At 46.9% G+C, this 27713-nt stretch overlaps 1 protein-coding gene across 1 annotated transcript; it reads right to left on the bottom strand.

The window, feature by feature from the left end:
- Nucleotides 1–930: 930 nt before the first annotated feature.
- PRR13 (proline rich 13) lies at nucleotides 931–26073 on the bottom strand. The gene is made up of 4 exons (XM_058165770.1): nucleotides 25961–26073; nucleotides 9064–9103; nucleotides 7268–7674; nucleotides 931–2514 (listed from the first exon to the last, which is right to left on the bottom strand). Exons 2-4 carry the CDS (start codon nucleotides 9080–9082, stop codon nucleotides 2470–2472), a joined length of 471 nt encoding a protein of 156 aa, XP_058021753.1. The 5' UTR covers nucleotides 9083–9103; nucleotides 25961–26073; the 3' UTR covers nucleotides 931–2469.
- Nucleotides 26074–27713: the final 1640 nt, after the last annotated feature.

Here is a 27713-nt window from a genome sequence, read left to right as displayed (position 1 = left end):
AAGCAGTGAAATGGGGCGTTAAGCCCTTTGGTAGGTTTGATATGTTTTATTTTTTAAAACCACACATATTCCAAAAGGGACTGAAAATTATAGCTGTAATCATTCCGATATCATTACTGCTTCTCTCCTACAGCCACTAACAGCTGAAAAATAAATATACGTAGCCCTCAACTTATGACCATTTTTTTCAAAGTTACAATAGCGCTGAAAAAAGTGACTTATAATTGACCCTTACACTTTTGCGGTGTCTTCAGGGTCACATGATCAAAATCCACACGCTTGCCGAGCAGCATGTATATACAATGGGTTGCAGCATCCTGGAGTCACATATTTGTAAAATTTGCCATTTGCAAAGTCAAAGGGCGAAGCTGGATTCATTTAAGACCGTGGCAAAAAAAAAGATCATAAAATCAGACATGACTCACTTAAACACCACATTATTTAGTGATAGAAAATCCAGTCTCTATTGTGGTCACAAGCCGAGGACTACCTATAAGTGAACTTGTTCTATCCCAGCCATAAAAATATTGCTTGCCCCAGCTTTAATTGGATCCTGAGCTAGCAGAATTCACCAGAAGGCAAGACAAGAAACAATGGATGGAAATTAATCAAGGAGAGAAGCAACCTGGAATTCAGGAGAAACTTCCTAACAGTGAGAACAATTAACCAGTAGAATAGCTTACCTTCAGAAGTCATCACTGGAGATTTTTAAGAAAAGACTGGATAGTAAGCAGCCACCTGTCTGAATTGGTATAGGGTCTCCTGCTTGAGCAGAGGGTTGGACTAGAAGACCTCCAAGGTCCCTTCCAGCTATATCCTGACTTCAGACAATCTATATTCCTTGGTTTAATTGCATTCTGGAAGGTAATGCCAAAAAGGCATCGACCTGAACTTCAAGCCAAGAACAGAAGAGCATTTTACAAACACTAATTTGATTTTGATTCTTTTCAGGAGTTTTATTTTGTACAGATAAAGTAACACACTACAATTCAGGCTGGGCATTAAAGCCAAAATCTTTTATCAAGGGAGAAGCAAGGTTAGGACAAGCAAAAATCAGACTTGTAATTATTATCATTGACCAGAAAAAGAATCTGTAAAGTAGAACACAACATTTCTAACAAGCCATGATACTTTTAAGTTCAACCTTGTAGGCACTGTGCAACTTAGGTGTACACCATTTTCAGGAATGATAGTTGTGAAATTTTTGTTCAGTCTTTCTGACATGCATTACAAGACGCAAATTGAGCTGGAATGTACACAATAAAAAGTGTTTTGCTTTACACACTAATCCCTTTATTTAAACCTGGTTATTAAACACAATTATTTACTACTTATTAAACACAGTTACTTCCAATATATTTTATGTATTTTTTGTCCCTTTAAATGCTATACTTTGATGGGTACTTCTGGAGGGGCTTTTGAACCCCCACCCAAGGTTATTGGAAGTCCAATGCAGATCTCAAATTGTGCCATGCTGTATAATGATGTGGTTGTGGCTGTTTCTCTTTAAAAACTGGCTAACTGCAATCTTCTCCTTTCATTTTAGAAACACATCTAGGTATTATATAAGCAGCCAGTTTAAATGGGGCATCAGCAATGTTGAACTGATGAATGAGGAAAGGCTTCTTCCAAATGCAGACGCTTGGAACATATTATGCAATATGTATGTAGTATGATCTTTCACTACCCTGGAGCAATTTCCTAGGATGCTGCTATCACAAATTAAATACAAACTTCAAACAAACTAAGATGAACAAAGTGTTTCAGTGAAGCAAACCATGAGCCACCAAAACGTTTGTATGCTGAGAAATTAAGTTTACTAAAATATGCCATAAATACATGAATGTATGTATATTTCTGAGTGACAAAAAGAAGAAAATCTCACAATAAATTTCGGCATGCATACAGTTATGCCATTATCCCTGATTCAGCACATTTTGTGAAAGCGGATTATTCTAGTTTATATTAAATACGCAACACTTTCCAAATGCAATTAAAATATTGAACAATCTCTCCTTTTTTGTCCTTTTTTCAGGCACGACTACACGAACATTCAAGAACTACTTCAGTGAATGATAATTTTTAAAAGCACTTGGGTGGATTTGGACCTCCCAACCAACCTGAAAATAATCATTTGATTGGTTCCCAATAAAACATCTGAAGCACCAGGAGATGATTTGATTGGCTGCAGAAATGTACAATCACAATTGCCAACAGGTGCAGATATACTGCTTTGGAGCCCAATAGTGGTCTAGCCTCCCAAACAGTCGATCACAGCAGGCTGGTTAATCAGCGGCACCAGTCCTATGAATGAGCTTGATGCCTGGCCATCTTGGAGCGCAGACAAAAAGCAAGCAGATGTCATTTTTATCTAGTAACCAATCTAGTGAATTTTCTATGAATGCAGGAAGAGCAGTGCAAGGATCAGCCATGGTGGAAAACGATGCAGCTGGAAAGTAGGGAGACATGTCAGTCAGAGTCACTGCTGCTGGAAGAGGAGGAAGAGGAGGAGTGCTGGAAAAAAAAAAGAGAAGAAAGTTTTCAATGGTCAAGTGTGGATAATTATGACAAAGAACAGCTAAATTATTTTCATGTACGCAGGTTTGCTGTTTTACAGACCACTTCGCCTTTCCGATTACCACCACTACTACCACATTCTAGATATCGGGTGTGGGGGGGTGAAGCTGAGCAGTGGTGGGTTTCAATTTTTTTTACTACCAGTTCTGTGGGCGTGGCATGGCTTGGTGGGCGTGGCTTGGTGGGCCTGGCAGGGGAAGAATACTGTAAAATCTCCATTCCCTCTCCAATCCAGGGGAAGGTTACTGCAAAATCCCCATTTCCTCCCGATCAGCTGGGACTTGGGAGGCAGAGACTAGATGGTGGCGGGGCCAGTCAGAATTTTTACTACTGGTTCTCCGAACTATTCACAATTTCTGCTACTGGTTCTCCAGAACTGGTGAGAACCTGCTGAAACCCCCTCTGAGGCTGAGTAATTGAACGTCAACATCTCACTCTTCGTACATTAGAAGTAGGGCAGGTTTTTTTACAAGCAAAGATTGCAAGAGAAAAAAAATCTTTAAAAGTTTCATTTAGTGGTTAAGGCATCGGGCTAGAAACTAGGGGACTTGAGTTCTAGTTCTGCCATAGGCAGAAAATCTGGTGACTTTGGGCTAGTCACACTCTTCAGCCCAACTCACAGTTTTTTCTTGTGGGGAAAAGAGGACGGAGAAGTATAAGGCATGTTCGACAGCTCGAGCTATTTATACAAATAATAAATTTTAAAAATTAACATAAATCTCAAAATCCCATTAATTCCTTGTCACTTCTGCAGATCACATTAATGCTAAATAGAGCAGAAAGATATTTTGCAAGGTCTCAGTCGTACTTGTGGAACTGGATTCATTTATATGTTTTCTGGATAGCTTAACAGAATGGCAAAAGAATAAAGCAAAGTTTCACAGTGGTATAAGAAGCAAAGTAATTGTTAAGGAAGAGTTTGGTGATGGCAAAGCCTATTTCACATACTCTGGATTGCCAGTCCTACATGTATTTCATATCCTTCAGCTTCGTTTTTTTCCAACTCTACTATGGAAGAGATCTATAGGCCAGTAGTAGCCAAGCCATTTCCATCTGCAGAAATAACCAAGGGACCAGTGGTGGTATTCAATTTTTTTTCACTACTGGTTCTGTGGGCATGAATTGGTGGGCATGGCAGGGGAAGGATCTCCATTCCCACCCCAGTCCAGGGGAAGGATACCGCAAAATCCTCATTCCCCCTCCTACTCCTGGGAGAAGGATATTGCAAAATCTCCATTCCCACCCCACTCGGGGGCCAGCTACTGAACTACTCAAAATTTCCGCTACCGGTTCTCCAGAATAGCACCCTAGCAAGGGACATAATACAGGGATGCAACCTGAAATATTATCAATATGAACATAATATCTAGCTTTTTCTCTTCTTTGCATCTAATCTAGCTAAAAAAAAATGCAATGACTGTCCTAAATCAGACCCTAAGGTAAATTAATGGAAGTTTAATCCTGGCAAGATGGCAGTACTGCTGGTGGATGGTTGATAGATCTAGTTGAGCAACGCTCTCCATCTGTTCTAAATCTGGAGGCTTCATAAAAATCTGGTCCGCAGCTTGTTGAATCAACCCAGTCTAACTTGGGACGAGTGGAATGCTGTTTCAAAGAAGCAGACCATGACTGAGACAGATCCCTGTGGTCCCAGTAACAATTAACATCTTTCCTTGGAGGATGGACCTGGGGAGACCCTCTCTTTCAGATCTCACTTGATAGGTGGGAGCCACTGGGAGAAAGTCCTTTTAGATAATTGAGGTTCTAAGTAATACCGTATATACTCGAGTATAAGCCGAGTTTTTCAGCACATTTTTTGTGCTGAAAAACGTCCCCTCGGCTTATACTCAACTTTTTTTTTTAAGCCTCGGCTTATACTCAAGTTTTTTTTTTAAGCCTCGGCTTATACTCAAGTTTTTTTTTTAAGCCTCGGCTTATACTCGAGTTTTTTTTTCTTATTTTTTTCACATTTTACCGGACGGAAGCCCTGCCGGTGCAGTGAGAGGGCGGGGCGGGGGAGCCGCCAGCCTTCTCAGCTGAGGGAGGGAAGGTTTCCCCAACCGGTAGGTGCCTCATTTCCCACCCTCGGCTTATACTCGAGTCCCCAGTTTACCCCAGTTTTTGGGGTAAAATTGGGGACCTCGGCTTATACTCGGATCGGCTTATATTCGAGTATATACGGTATATAGATTTGAAAGGTGACAGTCAAGATCTTGACTTGCACCTGGGTGGCTATTGTAGTTCTCAAAATAAGAGGTGTTAAAGGCAGAATCTAGAAGAGCGGTTCTCAACCTGTGGGTCGCGACCCCGTTGGGGGTCGAATGATGATTTGCCAGGGGTCACCTAAGACCATCAGAAATATGGGAAGTATACTTGCGAGTCGAAGAATCGTGCTCCAATGGTTGACTCCACAAGCCAGCTGCAGGCTCTTCAAATCACTAGCCGAATTCGGCTTCAGGTGCGATGAATTAAAAAAGAGAGAAATCTTTGCTCTGATGTCTCCCTCTCAAGCCAGCTGCAATCACTCCCAATCGCTAGCCTAATCTGGCTTCAGGCACGATAAACTTAATAGGGGAGGAGTCTCCGCTTTAATGCCTCCGTCCTCAAGGCAATCGCAAGCAGTTCAGATCGCTAGCCAATACGGCTTCAGGCGCGATAAATTCAAAACAAAAATAATTTTACGGTTGGGGTCACCACATTGTGGGGAATTGTATTAAAGGGGTCACCACATTGTGGGGAATTGTATTAAAGGGGTCGCAGCACTATAATGGTTGAGAACCACTGATCTAGAAGCTCCCATAACCACTTCAAATGTTGCATTCTGGACCTGCTTTCAAGTGATCTTCAGTCCCATTTAGATTGTATTGCCACTGATGACAGGACTAACATCACAAACAACTCTAACAACTTCCTCAAGATTAACAAGCTCAAACTCCTCCCGGGCAACTTTTAATTAGACACGGTTTCAATAATTTCACTAGGAGATGTCCAGCTGGTGGTGGCAAACTCCAAGCACATCTAAGCAATTTGATCCTCCGGATATTTTTAACGTTTCTCACAGAGGCCCAACAAATAATGTCCAAGCCCATCACGCTCTTAAAAAAAATCTGGGTGACTTTAAACAGGGCTGTCAGATAACAATGCATGTATAATCATTCTTTGTTTTTAGCCAGGACCTTTCTAGGTGTCTTCTCTGCTAATTATTAATAAATAACATAATTGTTTATCTTTTTTTCCCCTAGAATAAAGTGTGATTCCTTTTCTAGTTTTATAGTGCACACCAACCAGGAAAGTAGAATTTTAAAAGAGAACTTTAGAAGACGTATTTGCATTCCATGTGGCTGTATGAATCTGACGAGTGAACATAATCATATTAAGTTAATTGTATTTTTTTTTTTCCAAAAAGCAAAACTGTAGTCCTTTAATTGTAGAAATGTGCTTGGGAAGGAGGGGGGAAACGGGTGGTCAATATCGAGTAAAATAAATGTGGGCTTTTCAAGACTGCCCTATGGGGGTCTCTAGTTATTAGGCATGGAACAAGAGACCCGAATCAGTAAGATGTGAAGAGCCCGCCCCTCCCAATCCAAAGGCTGATAACTGCACATGGAGCTCTCTCTTCAGCCAACACCAATGGTGTTGATCAGTTATTTGGAAGGCAGCCAGAACAACAAAAACAGCCTCTGTTTCAGATTGTCACTTCTGTGCTAATTGGTACATTGACTGCTTCTGAAACAGTTCCTTCATGCATAGCCACAGTGTAAATAGGGAATCAAACCTCATTGAGCAATGCTTCCCCTCTCCCCATCCCCAAAACAACAAGTTCCTCTGTTCCTCTTCCTCCTCTTCCTCCACCACCAAGGAATTAATGCTAGATTCCAAATATGGGATCCAAATCAAACAGCCTTTGGGATTTTCAGAAAATGGAAGAGACAGATTTGCGACAAAACCTACTTTGGCAGCAGTTCAGAGGTGGGTTTCAGCAGGTTCTGACCAGTTCCGGAGAACCAGTAGAGGAAATTTTGAGTAGTTCAGAGAACCGGCAGTAAAAATTCTGACTGGCCCTGCCCCCATCTATTCTCTGCCTCCTGAATCCCAGCTGATTGGGAGGAAACAGGGATTTTGCAGTAACCTTCCCCTGGAGTGGGGTGGGAATGGAGATTTTACAGTATCCTTCCCCTGCCACGCCCGCCAAGCCACGCCCACAGAACCGGTAGTAAAAAAATTTGAAACCCACCACTGCAGCGGTTGGAAATAAATCGTAATCCCTAACACGGATAGTCCTCATCTTACAACAGTTCTTTTAGTTACCGTTTGAAGTTACAACGGTACTGGAAAAAAATGACATGATCGTTTTTCACACTTATGACCTTTGCAGCATCCCCACGGTCACAGTAATCAAAGTTCAGATGCTTGGGCAGCTGACTCATATTTACTGCACGACGACTGTAGTGTGCCGGGGTCACGTGATCACCTTTTGCGAACTTCTGACAAGCAAAGTCGATGGGGAAGCCAGATTTACTTAACAACCGTGTTACTAACGGCAGTGATTCACTTAACAATTGTGGCAAGAAAGGTCGTAAAATGGGGGCAAAGCTCGCTTTTAGCAACAGAAAATTTGGGCTCAACTGTGGTCATAAATCGAGGACTACCTGTACGGCCTAAGTTTGCCATCTCACTCCTCTCTACTGACCTTTCCATGCACCTTGTGGAGTTTGTGTGGTTTATGCATCTTGTGTGCCTTCTTCATCTTCTTTTTCATCTTTTTAGCAGCTTTCTTGTCCATCACGTAGGCGCCCGCAGCAGCAGCCCCGGGCAGCAATGGGTTGACTCCTATTCCTCCCGGCATCCCAGGAACAGGTGGGGGCAAAGGACCACCAGGCAGGATAGGCTGATGACCAGGATATGGGGGTTGAATGGGGTGGCCTGGGGGATAGGCAGGTTGCCCTGGGATCCCTACTGGGGGTACAGGGCAGGGGCCAGCAGGCATAGGTCCTGGAGGGAATGCAGGGTTCACAGGAGGTGGGTATGCAGGATTGAAGCCACCCGGGTAAGAAGGATTGGGGGGATGTGCTGCTCCAGGGAAGGCACCTGGCTGCCCTAAAATGGAAGGTAAGAAGAAACAATAGATCTGCTACTTGGTGAAAGAAATCCAGCTTTGTAGAATTCCTATCAATGAAGGGCTAATTTGCTCACAGAATTTCCGGGTTATATTTTGTCGCTTTAGACAAGCGCATATCCTATACAAAACTCAATTCCTTCCTAACCCGCTATACCCAGAATGCGGCTAAACTGGTGTATTCCATGATACTGTCTGACAGTTGTGAGAAAGCCCAATACATTTGGATTAAGATCAGACTGGGAAAAGGCTAGTTAGTTATCATCCTCAACTCACGATGGATGCAAATAGCACCAGCTCCTATTTCCCCACAATTTTATAGCCTGCTCGGTGATAACCGTAAAACCTCTCAATCCAGCAGATTCTCACCCAATGGCCATTGCAAACGCTTTTGCTCTTTGAGCAACATCATAAAGATGCTTTGGCTTGGGTGGCTTTTTTTTTTTGTGTAAATAGAATTTATCCAAAGATAACCAAATCTGAAAGCAAGCAAGCCCCCCCACCCTTAGCAAATCAGGTGATCTTAAGTTCCATCTCTCAGGGCAAATTCTGGGTGCACGTCTGGGAGACCACGACAAAGGATTCCTCCCTGTTTATTTATTTATTTAGTCACAACAGCATATATAAGCATAAGCATGAAACAACTATACAACACATAAGCGTATATATAATGAAACAATAGGACAGGAACGGTAGGCACTTTTGTGCTCTTATGCACGCCCCTTATAGTCCTCTTAGGAATGGGGTGAGGTCAATGGTAGACAGTTTTTGGTTAAAGCTTTTGGGAGTTTGAGAGGAGTGTGGTGCGTTTCAACCTTAAGCACATCTCATACACGGAAAAAATCCAAATGAGCCAACAGTGAAGCATATCTGGCAGGCAGCAGTAAGGAAAACACACAGGAAGTTCTTCCACAGATTTACTGGAGACAGACTAATTCGGCTGCAGGAAGTGGGCTGGCTGAAGTTAATTGCAACCGGCCATAAATGCCTGCAGAGTTGCTTCTGGACAGATTTCCTTTCCACAGGAAATTTGCAAGACTTTTGCCACCAGTGTGCTAATGCTGTTACATGGACAATGTTAGGAGACATCAACAAAATGGCATTTAAGGTATTACAAGTGGGGGGGGGAGACAGAGACGGGGAGAGAGAGAGAGAGAGACCATGGCAATAAATATATTAATTCAGCAAGGATCCTGCATTCCAAACCTTTATGGGCAGCTGCCAAATGCTGGTCTCCAGTAAAGCCTCCAGTCATGAGGCCAACTACTTGCCCAGAGAGATTTAATAGGCAATGACACACTGTACTTACTCAAGTTGTGATTTTAGAGAAATATCTTAGACATTCACATTAAATCACCTTCCCTTTTTACCTGCATTGGGATCCCACATGGTGCTTCACAAGAGAACAATCTGTCAATTGAGGGGAGAAGACACAGGTAAGACCAACAATATAAAATTAGAAAGCCATCAGTACTGCACAAACCAGCTATAGTGAAAGATGCAATGAAGCCTTTTCCCATTCAATCTTTCTCCAGGGTCAGGTTGCACATGGAAAGCGTATAGCTATGTATTTTAGATATACATCGTTTGTTTTCATCATGGTTTGGAACAAATTATAGTGGCCTGTTTCATTTATAAAGCCAAACCATAAATCATCTCATTAAGAACCTCCTCCCACCCACACACACGCACACACACCCCAGTACAAAAACATGATGTATAAATTCAGCAAGGAGTAATTTTGGAAAACAGCACAGTGTGAATTTCAGGATTCTTGACATATCTTTTCAAATATATTTTTTAGTATGTGTAGTTCTTACTCATACCGATTTAAACAATATCCTTCACAGCAGGATAGAAAATACACCCAAATACAAGAAAGCAGTTTTTTAAAAAAATGATATGAAGTTTTCTAATATTCATGTTTCATACGAAACTCTCAATAGGTTTGAAGAATTATAAAAAAAGAAACATTTTGAATTTTGAGAAACTAGCCATTTTTTATTTCCTTTTCAGATAAATCAGGCTATGCGAAATGCAGAAAAATATCCACTTGTAATGAACAAAATAAATTAAAGACAGGCGATAACAAAAAAGAGCAATCTAAACATAGTTTTACAAACTCCATTCTTTATATAGCCTTTTCTAGCTTTGTTGGCTGGGGGATTCTGGGAGTTGAAGTCTGCCAAGCTTAAAGTTGCCAAGGTTGGAGACCTCTGCTCTAAGGTTTGTTGATTATGTATAACTTGCAATTATTCACTCCATTTTCAGTCAGACCCAGTTACTTTCTAACCCATATTCCATTTTCAACTGTTTTGTACGTTCCATAATTCAAGTCAAGTCTACTCATTTTATTATATGCTTTTTCCGAATCAAAACAAAAACATGTAATAAACTTTGTATCTCACAATCAGACAGTTTGCAAACTTTCTGGGATAAAGTTGCAGAACGCTTCCCACATTTTATTCATTGTTCCTCTTGAACCATTTCTGTCAAACACCTTGCCAAGTACATTGATTAAACTCTGCGTTCTGAATTCACTCTTCTTTCCTACCATTTAGAACAGGGGAACAATTACGGCATTCTTTAGTGACATTTTAAACTATGCGCCCAAGCCATTCCATACACATAATTTCATATCTGAACATTTTTTATCTACACCATCTACACCTGCAGTCTTGTTCAACAAATTCACAGCACCAAGATTTGTTTAAAATAATTTTTTCCCAAACCCAAAACTATTGGCAGGGTGATGTCTCTGCTTTTTAGTACGCTGTCTAGATTTGTTACAGCTTTCCTCCCCAGGAGCAAGCGTCTTTTAATTTCTTGGCTGCAGTCCCCATCTGCGGTGATCTTGGAGCCCAGGAAAATAAAATCTGTCACTATCTCCATTTCTTCCCCATCTATCTGCCATGAATTGAGAGGGCCAGATGCCATGATTTTAGTTTTCTTAATGTTGAGTTTCAAGCCAACTTTTGCACTCTCCTCCTTCACCCGCATCAAGAGGCTTTTTAGTTCCTCTTTGCTTTCTGCCATTAGAGTGGTATCATCTGCATATCTGAGGTTGCTGATATTTCTCCTGGTAATCTTAATTCCAACTTTTGATTCATCCAGCCCCGCCTTTCTTCTATTTCTTTGCACTGTTCATTTAAGAATGTATTCTTATATCTTCTAGCTATTCTCTGGAATTCTGTATTCAACTGAGTATATCTTTCTCTTTCTCCCTTGCCTTTCGCTTCCTTTCTTTCCTCACCTATTTGCAGAGCTTCCTCAGACAGCCATTTTGCTTTCTTGCCTTTCTTTTTCTTTGGGATGGTTTTAGTTGCTACCTCTTGTACAATGTTGCAAACCTCTGTCCGTAGTTCTTCAGGCACTCTGTCTATCAGATCTAATTCCTTAAATCTATTTGTCACCTCTACTGTATATTCATCAGGGATGTGTTTAGTTCCTAACTGAGTGGCCTGGGGCTTTTCCCTACTTTCTTCAATCTAAGCCTAAATTTTGCAAGGAGAAGCTCATGATCTGAGCCACAGTCAGCTCCTGGTCTTGTTTTTACTGACTGTATAGAGCTTCTCCATCTTTGGCTGCAGAGCACAGAGTCAATCTGATTCCTGTGTTGACCGTCTGGTGATGTCCATCCGTAGAGTCGTCTCTTGGGTTGTTGGAAAAGAGTGTTTGCTATGACCATCATTCCATAGCCTGTGCTAAAGGTTCCTTCCTTAGCCATTTTCATCCACTTTGAAAACAATTTTTATTTTTACACAAATACCCTACACTTTCCTCTGTCATTTTCTAATCCATTCCTTATTCTTTGACTACATTTGTTGCCATTTTTTTTTCTTCCTACACACATTATATCATATCTTTCCCGCAGCAGGAACCATTACCTTTTGTTTTTTTCTCACCCACATCCTTTTTCATCTCAAGGGGCCATGAAACATTATTTCTTATATTCCCCATTAGCATATCTACATACTTTTGTTTTCTTTCTCTTTCCTTTCCTTTCTTTTCCTTTTCTTTTTTAAAACCATTTGAGAAATCCTAACATTGGTGTGTTATCTAAATGAGATTAAAACATTTAATATTGGACTGAACATTCAGGGCAAGAAATACATTATTTCAATGTTTAGAATTTCTTTTGGCCATGAAGTCCTTAAGGTATCCCTGAAATGGTTTAAATATAAAATGCTACCTTTTTTCAACAATGTCCTTACAATTCCAGAATAAATATTACAGCTTTTCATTTCTAACCGCGCTCATGTATACTCAAAACAACGTTTAGAAGAACAAATTAGAATTAGCATCCTCCGGTTTTAAGGCCTTAATGTTCCAAGACCAAATGATGGGAACACGCATCAACCAATATATCTCCATCAAAGCAAATCAATTTTGTTATTGCAATTAGACTAAAAGAATACATGACTGAAACCTGGCCAAGAAAGCTATATAAATTACTCTGCATTAGACTGAGGCAGGATAAAAAGCCCCACTCTTTTTCACTGACTGAATCCAGAAAGGTTAACAATTTTCCTGTTCTTTAGATCCTCCATTACAATTTGCTTCTTATGCAAACTCCTTATAAAGTCTTGCTATAGGGAGGAACTGACTGCAAATGCCATTCTAACAAATCCTCATCCTCACAGGATGATTCCCCCACCAGCAATTTCTGCATTGAAATACACTATGCGCCCTGAAATGGTCATTGTTAATGTATACATGAACATTTCCACTGCTGCTGTTGTAGGCATTTGGGCTCAGAAGGACTATGTGTACAACCCCCCAATTGTTGCGGGTCGCGTAGCTAATTTTTTGTAGCTTAAGGAAGCAGCAAGACTATAGCTCTGAAAAAGAAAAGGCTTTATCTACATCAACTCAATCGCTCTTCCGCCATTATTAAAACTAACATTATCCCTTCGTGATGCAACAAGTATGTTGAGAATGAAAAGCTGGGCTTGCTTAAGGCAGGATGTTAACAAGGGAAATGCCTAGCACAGAAACTAGCTCATGTGTGTTCTGAATTGAAGACTTTGTCCAAGACACTATAAGTTTTTAGGTATGAAATGTATATGAAATGTTTATTTATTAATCACACTTAAAAGCCACCTTTCTCATCACAGCTCTTGATGGCATACAAATAAATAATATTCATAACAAACATAGAATCCTAGATTCATAGGGGCTGGAAGGTAGTTTGGAGGTCTTCTAGTCCAACTCCCAGCTGAAGGCAGGAGTCTTATATCATCCCAGTCAAATGGTTGTCCAATCTATTTTTGAAAACCTACAGTGATGAAGTACCCACAACTCCAGGAGGCAAGCTAGTCCACCGATTAATCGCTCTCATTGTCAGAAAATTTATCTTTACTTCTAGGTTGGAGCTCTCCTTAACAACCTTCCACCCATTACTTCTTGTCCTGCCCTTTGATACCCTAGAGCAGTGATGGCTAATCTTTTCCGGACTGAATGCCCAAAATGCGCACTCGTGTGCAAATGTGCGTGTGCGCCCATGAGCCCCCCAAATGCAATGCATGCCCCCCCGCATGCGCCCTGACCCCTGTGCATGTGCCACCCCGCACATGCGCGTGCCCCCCTGTGCACTTGCCCCCACTTTCAGGCCCCCCCCCGCACATGCCCCCCCCGCGCATGTGTGGCAGAGACCCAAAGACCAGCTGCTGGTGGGAGGCGTGCGCGCATGCGCAGCGGAGTGTGCCATCAGAGAGAGCTCTGTGTGCCACCTCTGGCGCACGTGCCATAGGTTCACCATCACAGTCCTAGAAAGTAAGTCAATCCCCTCTTTGTGAAAGCCCAAGTATTAGAAGACAGCTATTATGTATGTTCCCCTCAATCCTTCTCTTCAATAGGCTAGACATACCTAGCTCCCTCAACCATTTGTCATATGATTTAGCCTCCAGATCCTGTTGTGTCTTGCCCGCCCTCAGAGCAGCCGGGGCCTTCTTACCTGCTCCCGCACACTGAGGAATGTATGCCTCCCGGTCCCAGTCCTGGCTCCATGCCCACACAAACTGCAGAAGGAGAATCTCCCTGCCCCAGCCCTGACTCCATGCCCAGGCAAACGGAGCAGCTAGACCCCTCCCCCTCCTCCACAGCAGGTGAGCCTGAGGAGGGTTTATTACCAACAGCTGATTGGCGTGACCCTCGCATCAGAAGATTGGAGAGGCGGAGGCTACAGAGGGAAGGGAGGGGCAGGCCTTAATGAGTGCTGAGTCATGGAGCCACACCCCATGGCCTATATAAAGGATCTACTTTCTGGCAGTCTCTGAGTCAGGCAAAAGTCAAACTTATCTTGCTGAAGTCACTTACTGGTCTCCTGCCTGCTCTGAGGACTTTGCTAGGACTTTGGGCAGAGCTGCAGAGGCACGCCTGATTCGGATTTCCCGGACCCAGCCGCCAGCGGAGGAGTGGGACACGACATCTTGCCTGACTCCTCACACATCTACAAGATGGATCAGCAACAGCTGGCGCTGATTGTGCAGCAGCTACAAACAGACAACCAGCAACTGCAACAGCAAGTCGCCCAGCTGACTGCTCAACTGGCTGCTGGGAATGCCCCAGCAGTCCAACCTCCTCCTCCTCCTCCTCAGCGCCACAGCCCGGTACCGTGCCGGAGAAGTTCTCAGGACGGATGGAGATGTTCCCGCCTTCATGGCCCAGTGCCAGACCTACATGGCAATGCGGCCGGGGACTTTCCAGATGACCGGGCCAGGGTGGCCTTCGTGATGAACCTGTTGTCTGGCCAGGCTGCGCAGTGGGCCACGCCTTGGTGCTCAGGGACAGCCCCTTGCTGGCGGACTACCAGGGGTTCTGGGGCACCACGCCTGATGTATGAAGACCCTGTGCGGGCCCAGACGGCTGCCTGGCGCCGGAGAGATCCAACAAGGGCCCCGCCCGGGAGTACATCGCGAATTCGGTTGCTGTGCCATGATTCGACTGGAACGACACGGCACTAGCGGACGCTGCTCAAGAGGGGCCTTCGGAAGAGCTGCAGGACGAGCTGGCTCGGTGGAGGCGCCATGACCTCGCTGACCTGGTGCCCTCTGCCTGCGCCTCGACACCCGTCTCCAGCAACGCCCGCCCTGTCGCCGCCCGCAACTGCCAAAGACCGCCGCCTCCTCGACCTGCCGACCCGCCCCGGCCACCCGCGCCGTGGCTGCCGCCGAGGAGCCCATGGAGTTAGGAGCGGCCAGGCCTCGCCTGACGGCCCAGGAGCGGAGCCGGAGGCGCCAAGGGGCTGTGCTTGTACTGTGGGAGCCCGCCATTTCGCCGCCGCATGCCCCAGGAAGCGCGGGCGGAACACGACGCCCGTCCCGAATCCCGGCCTGGCCAGTCGGGAACGGGCAGGCCCGGCCCAGGGAAACCCTAGGCCGGGCACGGACCAAGCCCCGCCAGACATGGCCGACGTGGACCCTGGGCCCCTCGGCACCTGATTTTGGACACCCGGTGTGGTGGGTGACCGCCGGAAGGGATCCCGCACACGCGCTGGTGGATTCAGGGGCCACCACGAACTTTATGGACCGGGCCTTCGTGGACCATTTTGGTGTCCCTTGGTTCCGTAGACCCTCCGATGAGCGCCGAGACCATCGACGGGAGGGAGCTGGTGGCGGACCCATTAACCGCCACGCAGCCCTTGCGCCCGCCATCGGGGACCACGAGGAGGCGATTCGCTTCACGTGACGGCGGACCTCCACTTCCCAGTGATCCTCGGACTGGCCTGGCTGCGGACGCACGACCCTCAGGTGGCCTGGTCGCGAACGCCATCTCGCTTCCCAGCCTGCAGTGTGTCGACCACATCCGCCACACCCGCGCCGCCAGGACGCTTCACCCGCCGCCGCCGTGCCCCGAGCTGCAGGACTTCGCTGACGCCTTCAGCGAAAAGGAGGCGGACCGCCACCCCCGCACCGCCCCACGACTGCCCGTGGACCTGCAACCCGCGCCCGCTGCCCACGGGCGCCTGTATTCCATGTCCGAGCCCGAGTTGGCCGCCTCAGGGACTTTCTGGACAAAAATCTGGCCCGAGGGTTCATCCGGCCTTCCAAGTCCCCTCTGTCGGCCCCGGTCCTCTTCGTGAAAAAGAAGACAAGGGATTTGCGGCTGTGTTGTGACTACTGCCGGGTGAACGCCATCACGGTGCGGAATCACTACCCCGCCGCCATCCCGGAGCTGATGGACCGGCTGCGGAGGCCTCCATCTTTACCAAGCTCGACCTCCGGGGCCTACAACCTGGTGCGGATGCGTGAAGGGACGAGTGGAAGACGGCGCTCGCACCCGCACGGACACTACGAGTACACGGTCATGCCGCTCGGGCTGACCAACGCCCGCCGCCTTCCAACATTTTATGAACGATGTGTTCCGGGACATGTTGGATCGGTTCATGGTGATCTACCTGAACAACATCCTGGTCTACTCCCGGTCCAGGGAAAGTCACCTCCAGCACCTCCGCCTGGTCCTGCAGCGCCTGTGGGAGCACCAGCTCTACACCAAGCTGGAGAAGTGCTTTTTCCTCCGTCGCCCATTGAGTTCCTCGGCACATCCTCTCACCCGAGGGGATCGCCATGGACCCGTGCAAGGTGGAGGCCCTGAGCAGCTGGGAAGCCCCGCATCGGGTGAAGGATGTCCAGCGGCTGCTGGGCTTCGCCAATTACTATCGGACCTTCATCCCGGGCTTCGCCACGCTGACGGCTCCGCCACCCAGCTCCTTCAGAAGAAGGTCCTGCCCGTGGGGTCCCCGCAGGAGGAAGCCTTCACGGCTCTCAGGAAGGCTTTCGCCACGGAGCCCATCCTGCGACATCCCGACCCGCACCGCCTTCGTGGTGGAGACGGACGCCCAACGCCGCCTCGGAGCGGTGCTGCTACAGGCCCCGGCGGATGGCGGCACTCTTTTCCTGCGCGTACTACCGCGGAAGCTCAACCCTTCCGAGCGCAACTATACCATCTGGGAAAAGGAGTTGCTGGCTATCAAGGCCGCTCGAGGCGTGGCGGCACCACCTGGAGGGGCCCGCATCAGGTGGAGGTCCGAACGGACCATCGGAACCTCGAACATCTCACCACGGCTCGGAAGTTGAACCAGCGGCAGATCCGTGGTCGCTGTTCTTGCCCGGTTCAACTTCCGCCACCTATATCCCCAGTGGCCACAACCGAGGGCGGACGCCTGTCCCGTAAGCCGGAGTACCTGAGCGCCAAGACCCTCTTCCTCCACGGACTGTACTGCCGGCGGAAGCCTTGGCCGCCGCCCGGGAACCGGTGGACTTACGGGCCCGGGTGCGAGAGGCGCAGCGCCAAGACGCCTGGTCTCAGCAGCGGCGAGCGGAGGCGGGCCCCACGTCTCCGTGGACATTGGAAGACGACGTACTCAAGTTCCGGGGGCGGGTGTATGTGCCCACGGGCCGCCCGTCCTCGTCCTGACCCAGTGCCACGACAACCCTGCCGCGGGCCATTTCGGGTTTTTCAAGACTCTCAACCTGGTAACGCTGGACCTTCTGGTGGCTCGGTGCGGCATGATGTCCACGCCTATGTGCCGCCCTGCGTGCCGTGCCGGCAAGCCAAGGCCGCCACGGGGGCCCCTCCCGGTCTCCTCCAGCCCTTGCCGACTCCTGACAGACCCTGGGGGGCGATTTCCATGGACTTCCTGACGGACCTGCCGCCCTCGGGTTCACCACGGTGCTGGTGGTGGTGGACATGCTCACCAAGATGGCACACTTCATCCCGTGCCGCTGGCTGCCCACCGCCACCAAGACGGCCCGCCTCTTCTTGCAGCACGCCTTCCGCCCACGGCCTGCCGGACAGGGTGGTGTCGGACCGTGGGGTGCAGTTCACGGCCCGCTTTTGAAGAGCCTGATGGCCGCATTGAAGTGCAGGTGTGCCTGTCGTCGGCGCACCATCCGGAGACCGACGGCGGACGGAGAAGGTCATCGGCGCCCTGGAGCAGTACCTCCGGTGCTTCGTGAACCAACAGCAGGACAACTGGGCCGATTACCTGTCCCTGGCGGAGTTCGCATTCAACAACTCCCAACACACCTCCACCCAGACCACCCTGCTCCTGGCCAACTTGGGGTACCATCCGCGCTCTTCCTCTGGCGCCCGGACTCCCGGTTCCCGAGACACAGTCCTTTCTCTCCGAGTTGCACGCGTCCAGCAGATGGTGCGCCGGCAGCTGAATCGGGCGAAGGAGGACTACAAGCGGTCGCCGATCGCTCCCGACGGGCAACACCCCGCTGGTGGTCGGAGACCGCGTGGCTCTCCACAGCATCTCCGTCCGACCGCCGGCGAAGAAACTGGACCACCGGTTCATCGGTCCGTTCCCGTCGAGGCGGTCATCAATCCGTGGCCTACCGATTGACCCTGCCGCTCCATGCGGATCCATCCCGCCTTCCATCGGTCCTGCTGGTCCCTGAGGCCCGCCGTCTCCCCTCGGCGCCGGCGCCACCCGTCGCTGTCGACGAGGACGGGGCGGAGGAGTACGAGGTGCACAGCATACGCGACTCCCGCTGGCTGAAGGGGCGCTTCCAATACCTGGTGGCGTGGCAAGGGTACGGGACCGAGTTCACCTGGGTCAATGCCTCCGACGTCCACGCCCCGGACCTGGTGCGGGCCTTCCACGAGCAGAACCCGGCCCGACCGCATCCCGATCGTCAGCCCCGGGGGAAGGGCCCTGCGGTGAGGGATAGTGTTGTGTCTTGCCCGCCCTCAGAGCAGCCGGGGCCTTCTTACCTGCTCCCGCACACTGAGGAATGTATGCCTCCCGGTCCCAGTCCTGGCTCCATGCCCACACAAACTGCAGAAGGAGAATCTCCCTGCCCCAGCCCTGACTCCATGCCCAGGCAAACGGAGCAGCTAGACCCCTCCCCCTCCTCCACAGCAGGTGAGCCTGAGGAGGGTTTATTACCAACAGCTGATTGGTGTGACCCTCGCATCAGAAGATTGGAGAGGCGGAGGCTACAGAGGGAAGGGAGGGGCAGGCCTTAATGAGTGCTGAGTCATGGAGCCACACCCCATGGCCTATATAAAGGATCTACTTTCTGGCAGTCTCTGAGTCAGGCAAAAGTCAAACTTATCTTGCTGAAGTCACTTACTGGTCTCCTGCCTGCTCTGAGGACTTTGCTAGGACTTTGGGCAGAGCTGCAGAGGCACGCCTGATTCGGATTTCCCGGACCCAGCCGTCAGCGGAGGAGTGGGACACGACAGATCCTTTATCATCTTTGTTGCTTTTCTCTACACACTTTTCAGGTTCTCAACATCTTTTTTGCATCGTGATGACAAGAAGTGGTTGCAGTATTCCAAGTGTGGTCTCAGCATGGTGTAAAGCAGTTCTATCACTCGTCTTGATGCTATTCTTCATAATGTAATAGTCCACTAGGACTCATAGACCCCTATCAGAATTACTATTGTTGAGCCACGTACCATCTATATACTATACCTATGCATTTGTCTTTCCGTGTCTAAGTGCAGGACCTTACTTTTCTCACCGGGTTACTTACGGGACCGCCTACTGTTACCGATTGCCTCCCACCGACCCGTGCGCTCTCACAGAGAGGGACTCCTCAGGGTGCCATCCGCCAAGCAATGTCGGCTGGCGGCCCCCAGGGGAAGGGCCTTCTCTGTGGGGGCTCCCACCCTCTGGAATGAACTTCCCCCAGGACTTCGTCAACTACCTGACCTTCGGACCTTTCGCCGCGAGTTGAAGACCTATTTATTTATTCGCGCAGGACTGGCATAGAAATTTTTAGCAGTTTTAATATTTTGATATAAATTATTTAGGGTTTTTATGCTTTAAACAGTTTTAATCTGGCCTGATATTGAATAAGATTTTTAATAATTGTTTTTATTATGTATATTATCTACTGTTTTAGTTTGGCTGTGAACCGCCCTGAGTCCTTCGGGAGAAGGGCGGTATAAAAATCTAATAAATAAATAAATAAATAGAACTGTATCTTGTTGGAGAGGGACCAATGTCACATCTGAAAAGACCCTTCTCAGTGTTCAGCCTATCTTCTAAAGTGTTCGCTATTTTCTGCCCCCAGCTTGGTATTGTCTACAAACTTAATGAGTTCTCCTTCCATCCCCTCATTTAGATCATTTATGAAGAAGTTGAAGAGCACTGGGCCCAAGACCAAACCTTGAGGTACCCCTCTCCATGCTTCCCTCCATGTAGATGTAGTTCCTTTGAGGACTACATGTTGAGTGTAATTGGTCAACCAATTGCAAATCCATCTGGTGGTGACGCTGTCTATATCTTCTTACCAAGAAGTAGGCTGTGGTCTACTTTGTCAAATTCAGTATAGCAAAAGCCATAAGAAAGCAAAAACTTGGGGATAGCAAACTAATTTAAAAAAACCCAGCAGCATGTACAAGTATTTCCTAATCCAACCCCTGGGGAAAAGCTCAGATCTTCAAGGCTCAAAGGATGAGAGGGTTGGGGATAAGGCCAACGACAGAAAAGACAAATTGCTGGGATTCCATCAGATGATGCTGTTTTAAGAATTGGATCTGAGGACCTCAAAGGATGAGTGAACTTGTGAGGTGGCCAATTAGTGACATCCTTCCAATTATTATTTTCCTTTTCTTGTTTCCTTCTACTTTTGTAGTTGTTAATGTTTCTTAATAACTAACTGTAATGATTTTAGGTAATCACTGTTTTATATTTATCTTGTGAGATTGTTGCACTCTGCCCAGAGTCAATTTCCATGAGATGGGCAGCCATAAAAAATAGATTAATAATAAACAAATACACCCACTATCAGCTCTTACTGGACAAACAGAAACAATAGGGGAAAGAAAGTTCTTCAAATAGCCATAGACAGACCAATTCCCACTTTGCAGTTTTAAGTACTCACAAACATTTATATAGGTGGTCCTCAACTTAAGATCACAATTGAGGCCAAAATTTCTCTTGCTAAGTGAGGCAGCTAAGTGGGTTGCACCTCATTTTACAACCTTTTTACCACAGTTGTTAAGCAAATCATTGCAGTTGTTTAGTGGATCATGTGCCTAGTAAGCAGATCTAACTTCCCCCACTGACTTGCTTGTTGGAAGCTAGTTGTTAAGTGCCCAAATGCTGATCATGTGACCACAGGGATGCTACAATAGTCTTAAGTGAGAAAACTGTTCATAAGTCACTTTTTTCAGTACTGTTGTTCAAATGGTCACTAAACATATGGTTGAAAATCAAGGTCTAAAGGTAAAGGTTCCCCTCGCATATGTGCTAGTCGTTCCTAACTCTAGGGGGCAGTGCTCATCTCTGTTTCAAAGCAGAAGAGCCAGCGCTGTCTGAAGACGTCTCCGTGGTCATGTGGCCAGCATGACTCAACGCCAAAGGTGCAAGGAACGCTGTTACCTTCCCACCAAAGGTGGTCCCTGTTTTTCTACTTGCATTTTTATGTGCTTTCGAACTACTAGGTTGGCAGAAGCTGGGACAAATAACGGGAGCTCATCCCGTTATGCGGCATTAGGGATTCGAACCGCTGAACTGCCGACCTTTCGATCAACAAGCTCAGCATCTTAGCCACTGAGCCACCGCATCCCTTAATATAATTAAAGAGAGCTGAAATAATTCAGATGGCAAAAACTCTCTTTGCTGCTGTGTAGTGATCATCTGGATTTTTGCAGCCTAGATATAATCCTAATTACAAACTAGCACTATATTTTGTAAAGTCTCTAAGGGTTATTGTAAAAACAAGCGTTTAAGATCCCCCCTCTTTGTAACAGGGAGACCAGCCTCAACTTAACACTAGGTTATTTTATAGTCTAGAGGAGTGGTCCTCAACTTTTGGGGCACCCGGCACCAGTTCCATGGAGAGAGATTTTTCCCGCGGACCAGAGGGGGTGTGGTTTTGCATGCTGCCTGCATCCAGCGGATGGGGCTTTGCTTGTTTGCATGGCCTGGTTTCTGACATGCCGCTACCAAGTGTTGGGGATCCCCGGTCTAGAATAAGGGCTAAACTTGGCAACTTGTAAGACTTATGGACTTCAATTCCCAGAATTCCCCCGCCAGCACTCTATTGCCAAGTTTAGAGAGCCCTGTCTAAAACCTGAAGCAGGAAGAGCTCTTGATGTTAAGTGTATTTCTTGTGGGAAGGACAGACAGCTGCTGTATTTGTTAATAGTTCTCATCTGAGCCATTCTTAAGAGTCCCCTTTCTCAACATATGCCTTCCAACAGTATTGGAAAGACGATTTGAAAAAATTACTGGTTGGGTATTTCAGAAATTACAAACCCAGCCCAGCTTTGACCCCTTTACAAAAATGTACTGTGTTTCCCCGAAAATAAGACCGGGTCTTATTTTCTTTTGACCACCCACCCCAAACGGCTACAGTTTCTTTTCGGGGGTGTCATAATTTTTTTGAGGTGCAGGAGGCCGCAAGTGCGGTTACCTCACAGCAAAGGAGGATCAGCACGAAAATCCACCCCCCCCCACCCAGAGTTCTCTTTCTGAAAAGAGTTTTCAGCACCCTGCCTGCTTCTGATCTTTCTCCCTCTCCTGCATCTCAAGCAAAATAAAATCCTGATGGAGTGGGGGAGTTCTTGTAAGTACAGGCTGGAGATGGGGGGGGGGGAGGTGGTTTCCTGCCAATCCTCCTTTCAAAGGGGAGCCTTGCAGACACACATCCAAACTCTCCCTCCGTAGCTTCAAAGCCTCTAGCTTTGCAATCCTCCAAGGCAGGGGTGAAATGTAAAATTTGTTACTACCGGTTCTGTGGGCGTGGCTTGGTGGGGGCGGGGTAATGTGACTGGTGGTCGTGGTCGGCTGAAGAGGTTGTAGAAAAAATGCTTTTAAAAGCCTCTGTCGATCCCAGCTGAGCCGCGCGATCATCAGAGGCTTTTTTTTTAACTTTTAAAAGTATTTTTGGCCGAAGAAAAAATGCTTTCAAAAGTAAAAAAACACACCAAAACCTCTGATGATTGTGCAGCTCAGCTGGGCATGGGGGCGGGCAGGGATTTGTTGCTACCGGTTCTCCAAACCACCCACCGCCATCGCTACCATATCGGGCGATCCGGTCCGAACCAGGAGCATTTCACCCCTGCTCCAAGGGGATGTTTGCTTCAAGGTGCTGCAAAGCATTGCAGTGGGAGGACTCCACAGGTAAGATTCAGTTGCGTGTCTTGCTCCAGCGAGAGGGGTGCAGGCTGAGGGTTTGGGGGCCAGGGAAGATGGGCTTTTGGGATGCAAAGGAAGAAGGGGCGATCTCCCCCGCCTTCCTCTGTCCTGCTGCAGAGCCTCTATGGGGCTTGCTCAGGGCAGCACAACCGCTGGCGAAGGGGGTCTTGGCAGGTCGGTGGTGAGGGAGGTGCTCCAGAAGTTATAGATCTGGGCTGAATTGCCTCACACCAGGCAGGAGCAGCCCAGGAGGGCTGCTGAGAACAAGGCAGCCAGGTGGGCAAAGAGCCCCTGCGAGGGCAGCAGCAGCAGGTGCAGCACGCCCAGCCGCCGTGTAGAGGAGCCGATTCTGCGGGCCGCATGGCCTTCTGCCTCATCGTAGCAGCAGCCAGAGCAATACCCGAGATCCAGGCCTAGCGGAGAGCAAACTGGGCTCGCCGCCTGCTCCATAGCTACTGTTCGGTCTCCTTCCCCGCTTCAGACCCACGAGCTGGCCTTCAGTCAGTGGATTCACGGCTCTTATCAGTCCTGGCAGAGAAATCGCAGCTGCCTGCCAAAGTTCAAACAAATGACTCACGTAGCAAGACTTTCAGCTCTTTTTGAAACGGATCAGCTAAACTTTGCTTCCCGTGGAGTGAGAGTCCCAAAGCTCCTTATATATCCTGTGGGGTGGGGCTCCTGCCCCACCCTTTCTTTTGATGACGCCGCCTCTCTAATCTTCTGAAGTGCGGGTCAAGCCAAGCTTTATTATTATCAGCTGGGTCTGAAGGCGTAGCCTGGGGAAAGGAGGAATCAGGGGATGACGGCCTCATTACGTCCTCCGACTGGTCTGGTTCTGGCTCCTGGAGCTGAGCCAAAGGAATAGGTGCTCCCGAGGTAAGCCTTACCAGCCCTTCCCCCTCACTCTCTGAGTCACTTTTGGGCATGGGGCCAGGTTCGGGGGCTGGAGTCACAACAGCTACAAGGTGAGCTGTGGAAGAGAGGGACCCTTGGTTGCGAGGTTGCCTAGTGCCATGGGAAGGGCAAGAATGCACTGGAAACATCTCCAGGCGCCCAGAGACAGAACTCCCAGCCCTCCTTAGATCAGCTGATCTGCCAGCTGCGATTAAGAGGCCCAGCAGCCACGCCCACCCCCTTCATTAGGGCTTATTTTTGAGATAGGGAGTATATTAGGCAAATGCAGTTGCAGGTTGCATCCACAAAAATAGGTTCCAAATTACAAGAAATTATCATTAATTTGATTGGTCAGATCCCACCTGAAGTATCTGTGAACTACTAGTTCTACACTTTAAGAAAGATTCAGACAAGAAGTCAAGTCTCAGACAAGGGAAACAAGGATAATTAGAAGATTGGAAAGTAAAGTCTATAAAGGAAAAATGAATATAATAGCACCAAATACCTGAAAAGATTTCACAGGAGGAGGAAAGATTTATTCTTCATTGATCCAGAATACAGGTTCATAAACAATTGAATTAAGCTATAGGAAGGTGGATTTTGTTTGACTCTCATGGGAAAGATAAAATCTACCAATACGAACAGTTTGACAGTGAGTCTAAATACCCAGATGGCTGAGGAGACATCCTTCATTGGAAGGCTTCAAGCAGAAATTATATAGTTTTGGTAGGGGTGCTTTAATTGGGATTGTAGCACTTCATTGGCTCTTCCAATCTATAATTCTGCAGACCCATATTCCTTCATTGTGTAATTTTAACATCTCCTCTCCTTTACTTTTTCCACTTTATCATATCTTGCTCTTATTTGCCCAACACAGGCTCCCTATACTCTTTTACACAGGATGTACTTACATTGTTGACATTAAACAACAGCGAGTGGAACTAGAAACAACACGTGACAGTGTATATAGTATGCCTGCTAAAGCTCAGCCAGCTGTGCCCACCCACTCCCAGTCTGTTCCATGCCATTCTCCTCTCAATTTTCAGCAGCCCCCAACAGTCAGCCAGCATCCTGAACGTGCTCAGCAAGGTGGGAGTGGATTTCCCAATAATTTTTGTTAGCTTTCTCACTTTTAGGTTTCTCCAAAATTATTCCTCCTTCACATCATTTTAGCTACATAAACTCAATGACCCTGCTTCTAACATCTGGGATTTCAGTACAGGTCCCTTGAAGAATCTATGATACTCGAAGGCAGGGATGGGGAACTATGGCCCTTTTAGGACCTATGGACTTCAACTCCCAGAATTCCTGAGCCAGCATGACTGGCTCAAGAATCCTGGGAGTTGAAGTCTGCAAGTCATAAAAGGGCTATAGTTCCCCATCTCTGTTCTAAGGGATAGTAAGTGAACTTCCGGTAGAATTCATCAGTTAAAAAAATCTCACTTTTAGGATGAAACTATTGTATTAGATAGTAACTCCAAGTCTTACACATCTGCATGGATTACTAAAAGTTCATCACCAGGATTATTAGTTAAGTGCTCTAAAATATTAGTTTGCTTAGGTGATTACTAATCACCTAACTGTATTCCTTAGTTTTCAAGATGGGCCATAGCTTTAAATCTGTGTTATTGAACCTTGGCAATTTAAAGATGTGTGGACCTGAATTCCAAGAATTCCTCCCCCAGCATGCTTTTGCTGGGGAATTCTGGAAATTTAAGTCCACACATCTTATTATTGCCAAGTTTGGAAACACACAGTTCTAAGACTCCAATTTTACTTTCTAAAAAGGTGCTGGGCTGCCAACACTTATTGTCTGAGCCTGGCAATCTCATTACTGTAATTTAGAGGTAAAAATAGGGTAAATCCAACTCGATCAGCAGATTAACCGAGGTGGATTTAGCCTCAGCAAGGATGTCCCGAAAATTGCATTTCCATTGAAATGTACAAGACCCGTGCCCAGTTATATACCTGGTGGTAAAATCACACCAAGCGGTCAACCACCAACTCACTTCAGTCTCAACTACTTTTTATTTCAGCTGCTTCCTGGGTTCTCAAGACGTGCAAAGTGAATCCATGCATGCAATTAAGTTTATTGATTCCACGTCTTGAGAACCCAGCAAGTAGCTTAAATAAAAGGTGGTTTAAACTAGCCATGGCTAAATGTGTCGTCCCTTATGTCCACACCCACGGCGGAAACAACACCCATTTTCCTTCCGAAAAGAAGACGATCCCAAATAAACAATCCCATCCAAAGAAGAGTTAACTACCTTCAGCGACTCTCCCTGCAGCAGCGCTCTCTTAACTGTTCCAACTATCACTTCCTGGATCCCTTTGCACCTGACACCATTTCCAAATTGCTCGGTCCCATTGGCTCGCCTTGCTCCTTTCCAAACTTTCCATTGGGCGGCAGTGATGTCCGTCAAATTACCCTGCCTTCTTCTGGCTTTTAAAGCAGGAGTTGCAGAAAGGAACAGCGTAATAAGGGGAGGAATTGTTGGCGGTTCTGCTGCTATGTACAGCTGCGGTCCGGTTTAAAGTTTTTCAATGGGTGTGCACCTCTCATTTCCGTTCATATCTTGAGATAGAACTTGCAAGTGAACGGGAAAAGGGCATTTTATAAAGTGCAGAAGTTTGAAACTGCAAAAGCCAACCGAGGGATGGCTGGAGGGGAGGAAACGAGAGCCACTGTGGCCTCACTTGCATCCACTGTTTTTCTAAACATTAAAATCACTGACGCATGGTCGTTTTCTTAAAGCCTGTCGTTTTCTTGACTAAGATGGCTTATTACTGCCTCCTTCCAGATAGAATAGAATAGAGCTGGAAGGGATCTTGGGGGTCTTCTAGTCCAGCCCCCTGCTCAAGTATAAGAACTTATGAAATCTCAGACAAGTGACTGTCTAGTGTCTTCTTAAAAACCTCCAGTGATGGAATGCCCAAAGGCAAGCTGTTCCACTGGTTAGTTGTCCTCACTGTTAGGAAGTTTCTCCTTAATTCCAGATTGCTTCTGTCTTTGATCAGTTTCCAGTCATTATTTCCTGCCCTGGCCTCTGGTGTTTTGGAGAACAATTTGACCCCCTCTTCTTTGTGGCAGCCTCTCATTGGTGGGTTGCTATCAGTTTGCCTAGGTTCAGGCGAACTGGTAGCAGCGGGAGGCTCTGACTACCTGCCTGGATGTCATCAAATACGCTCTGCGCATGCGCAGAAGTGGTGAGTGAACCGGTAGCAAAGGCAAGTGAAACTCACCACTGCAGCCCCTCAAATACTGGAATACTGCTATCATGTTACCCCTAATTCTTCTTTTCTTTAGATTTGTCAGACCCAAAACCGGCAGCTGTTCTTCAAATGGTTTAGTCTCCAGGCCTTTGATCATCTTAGTTGCTCTTCTATGATTTTTTTCAAAAGTGTCAACATCTTTTTTGTAGAATGGCGACCAAAATTGGTTGCAATATTCTAGGTGTTGTCTTACTAGGGTTTTGTAAAGCAGCGTTAATACTTCACATGATCTTGATTCTATGCGTCTGTTTATACAACCCAGGATTGTATTAGCTTTTTCGACAGCAGCTGCACATTGCTGGCTCATATTCAAGTGATCCTCCACTAGGACTCCAGGGGTCCTCTCACAGTTACTGTTTTTGAGCCAGATCTCACCTAATCTATACTTATACCTTTGATTTTTCCTGCCTAAATGTAAAGCATTGCTTTTCTCCACATTAAAATTCATTTTGTTGGATAGGGCCCATTGTTCAAGTTTGTCAAGATCTTTTTGGATCCTGAGTTTGTCTTCTGGGTTGTTGGCTATTCCTGCCAGTTTAGTATCATCTGCACATTTGATGAGTTCCCCTTCTATTCCCTCATCTAAGTTATTTATAAAGATATTGAAGAGTACTGGGCCTAAGATGGAACCATGTGGTACTCCACTGCTTCTTTCCATATGGATGTAGTACCATTGTTCATTGAGTACGGTTTGTCAGCCAGTTACAAATCAATCTGGTGGTGATGTTGTATATTCCACATTTTTCT

The sequence above is a fragment of the Ahaetulla prasina genome, chromosome 2 (assembly GCF_028640845.1).
Source record: "Ahaetulla prasina isolate Xishuangbanna chromosome 2, ASM2864084v1, whole genome shotgun sequence".
NCBI lineage: Eukaryota > Metazoa > Chordata > Lepidosauria > Squamata > Colubridae > Ahaetulla > Ahaetulla prasina.
The sequence above is the reverse complement of the archived record's forward strand: the minus strand, read 5'-3'. Positions and strand labels throughout refer to the sequence as shown.

Excerpts from the sequence above, each read along its gene's own strand:
- PRR13 (XM_058165770.1), bottom strand. Across the intron at positions 2,515-7,267 it reads TCCACAAGGTGCATGGAAAG|CACTCCTCCTCTTCCTCCTC; the intron begins GTCAGTAGAGAG and ends TTTTTTTTCCAG.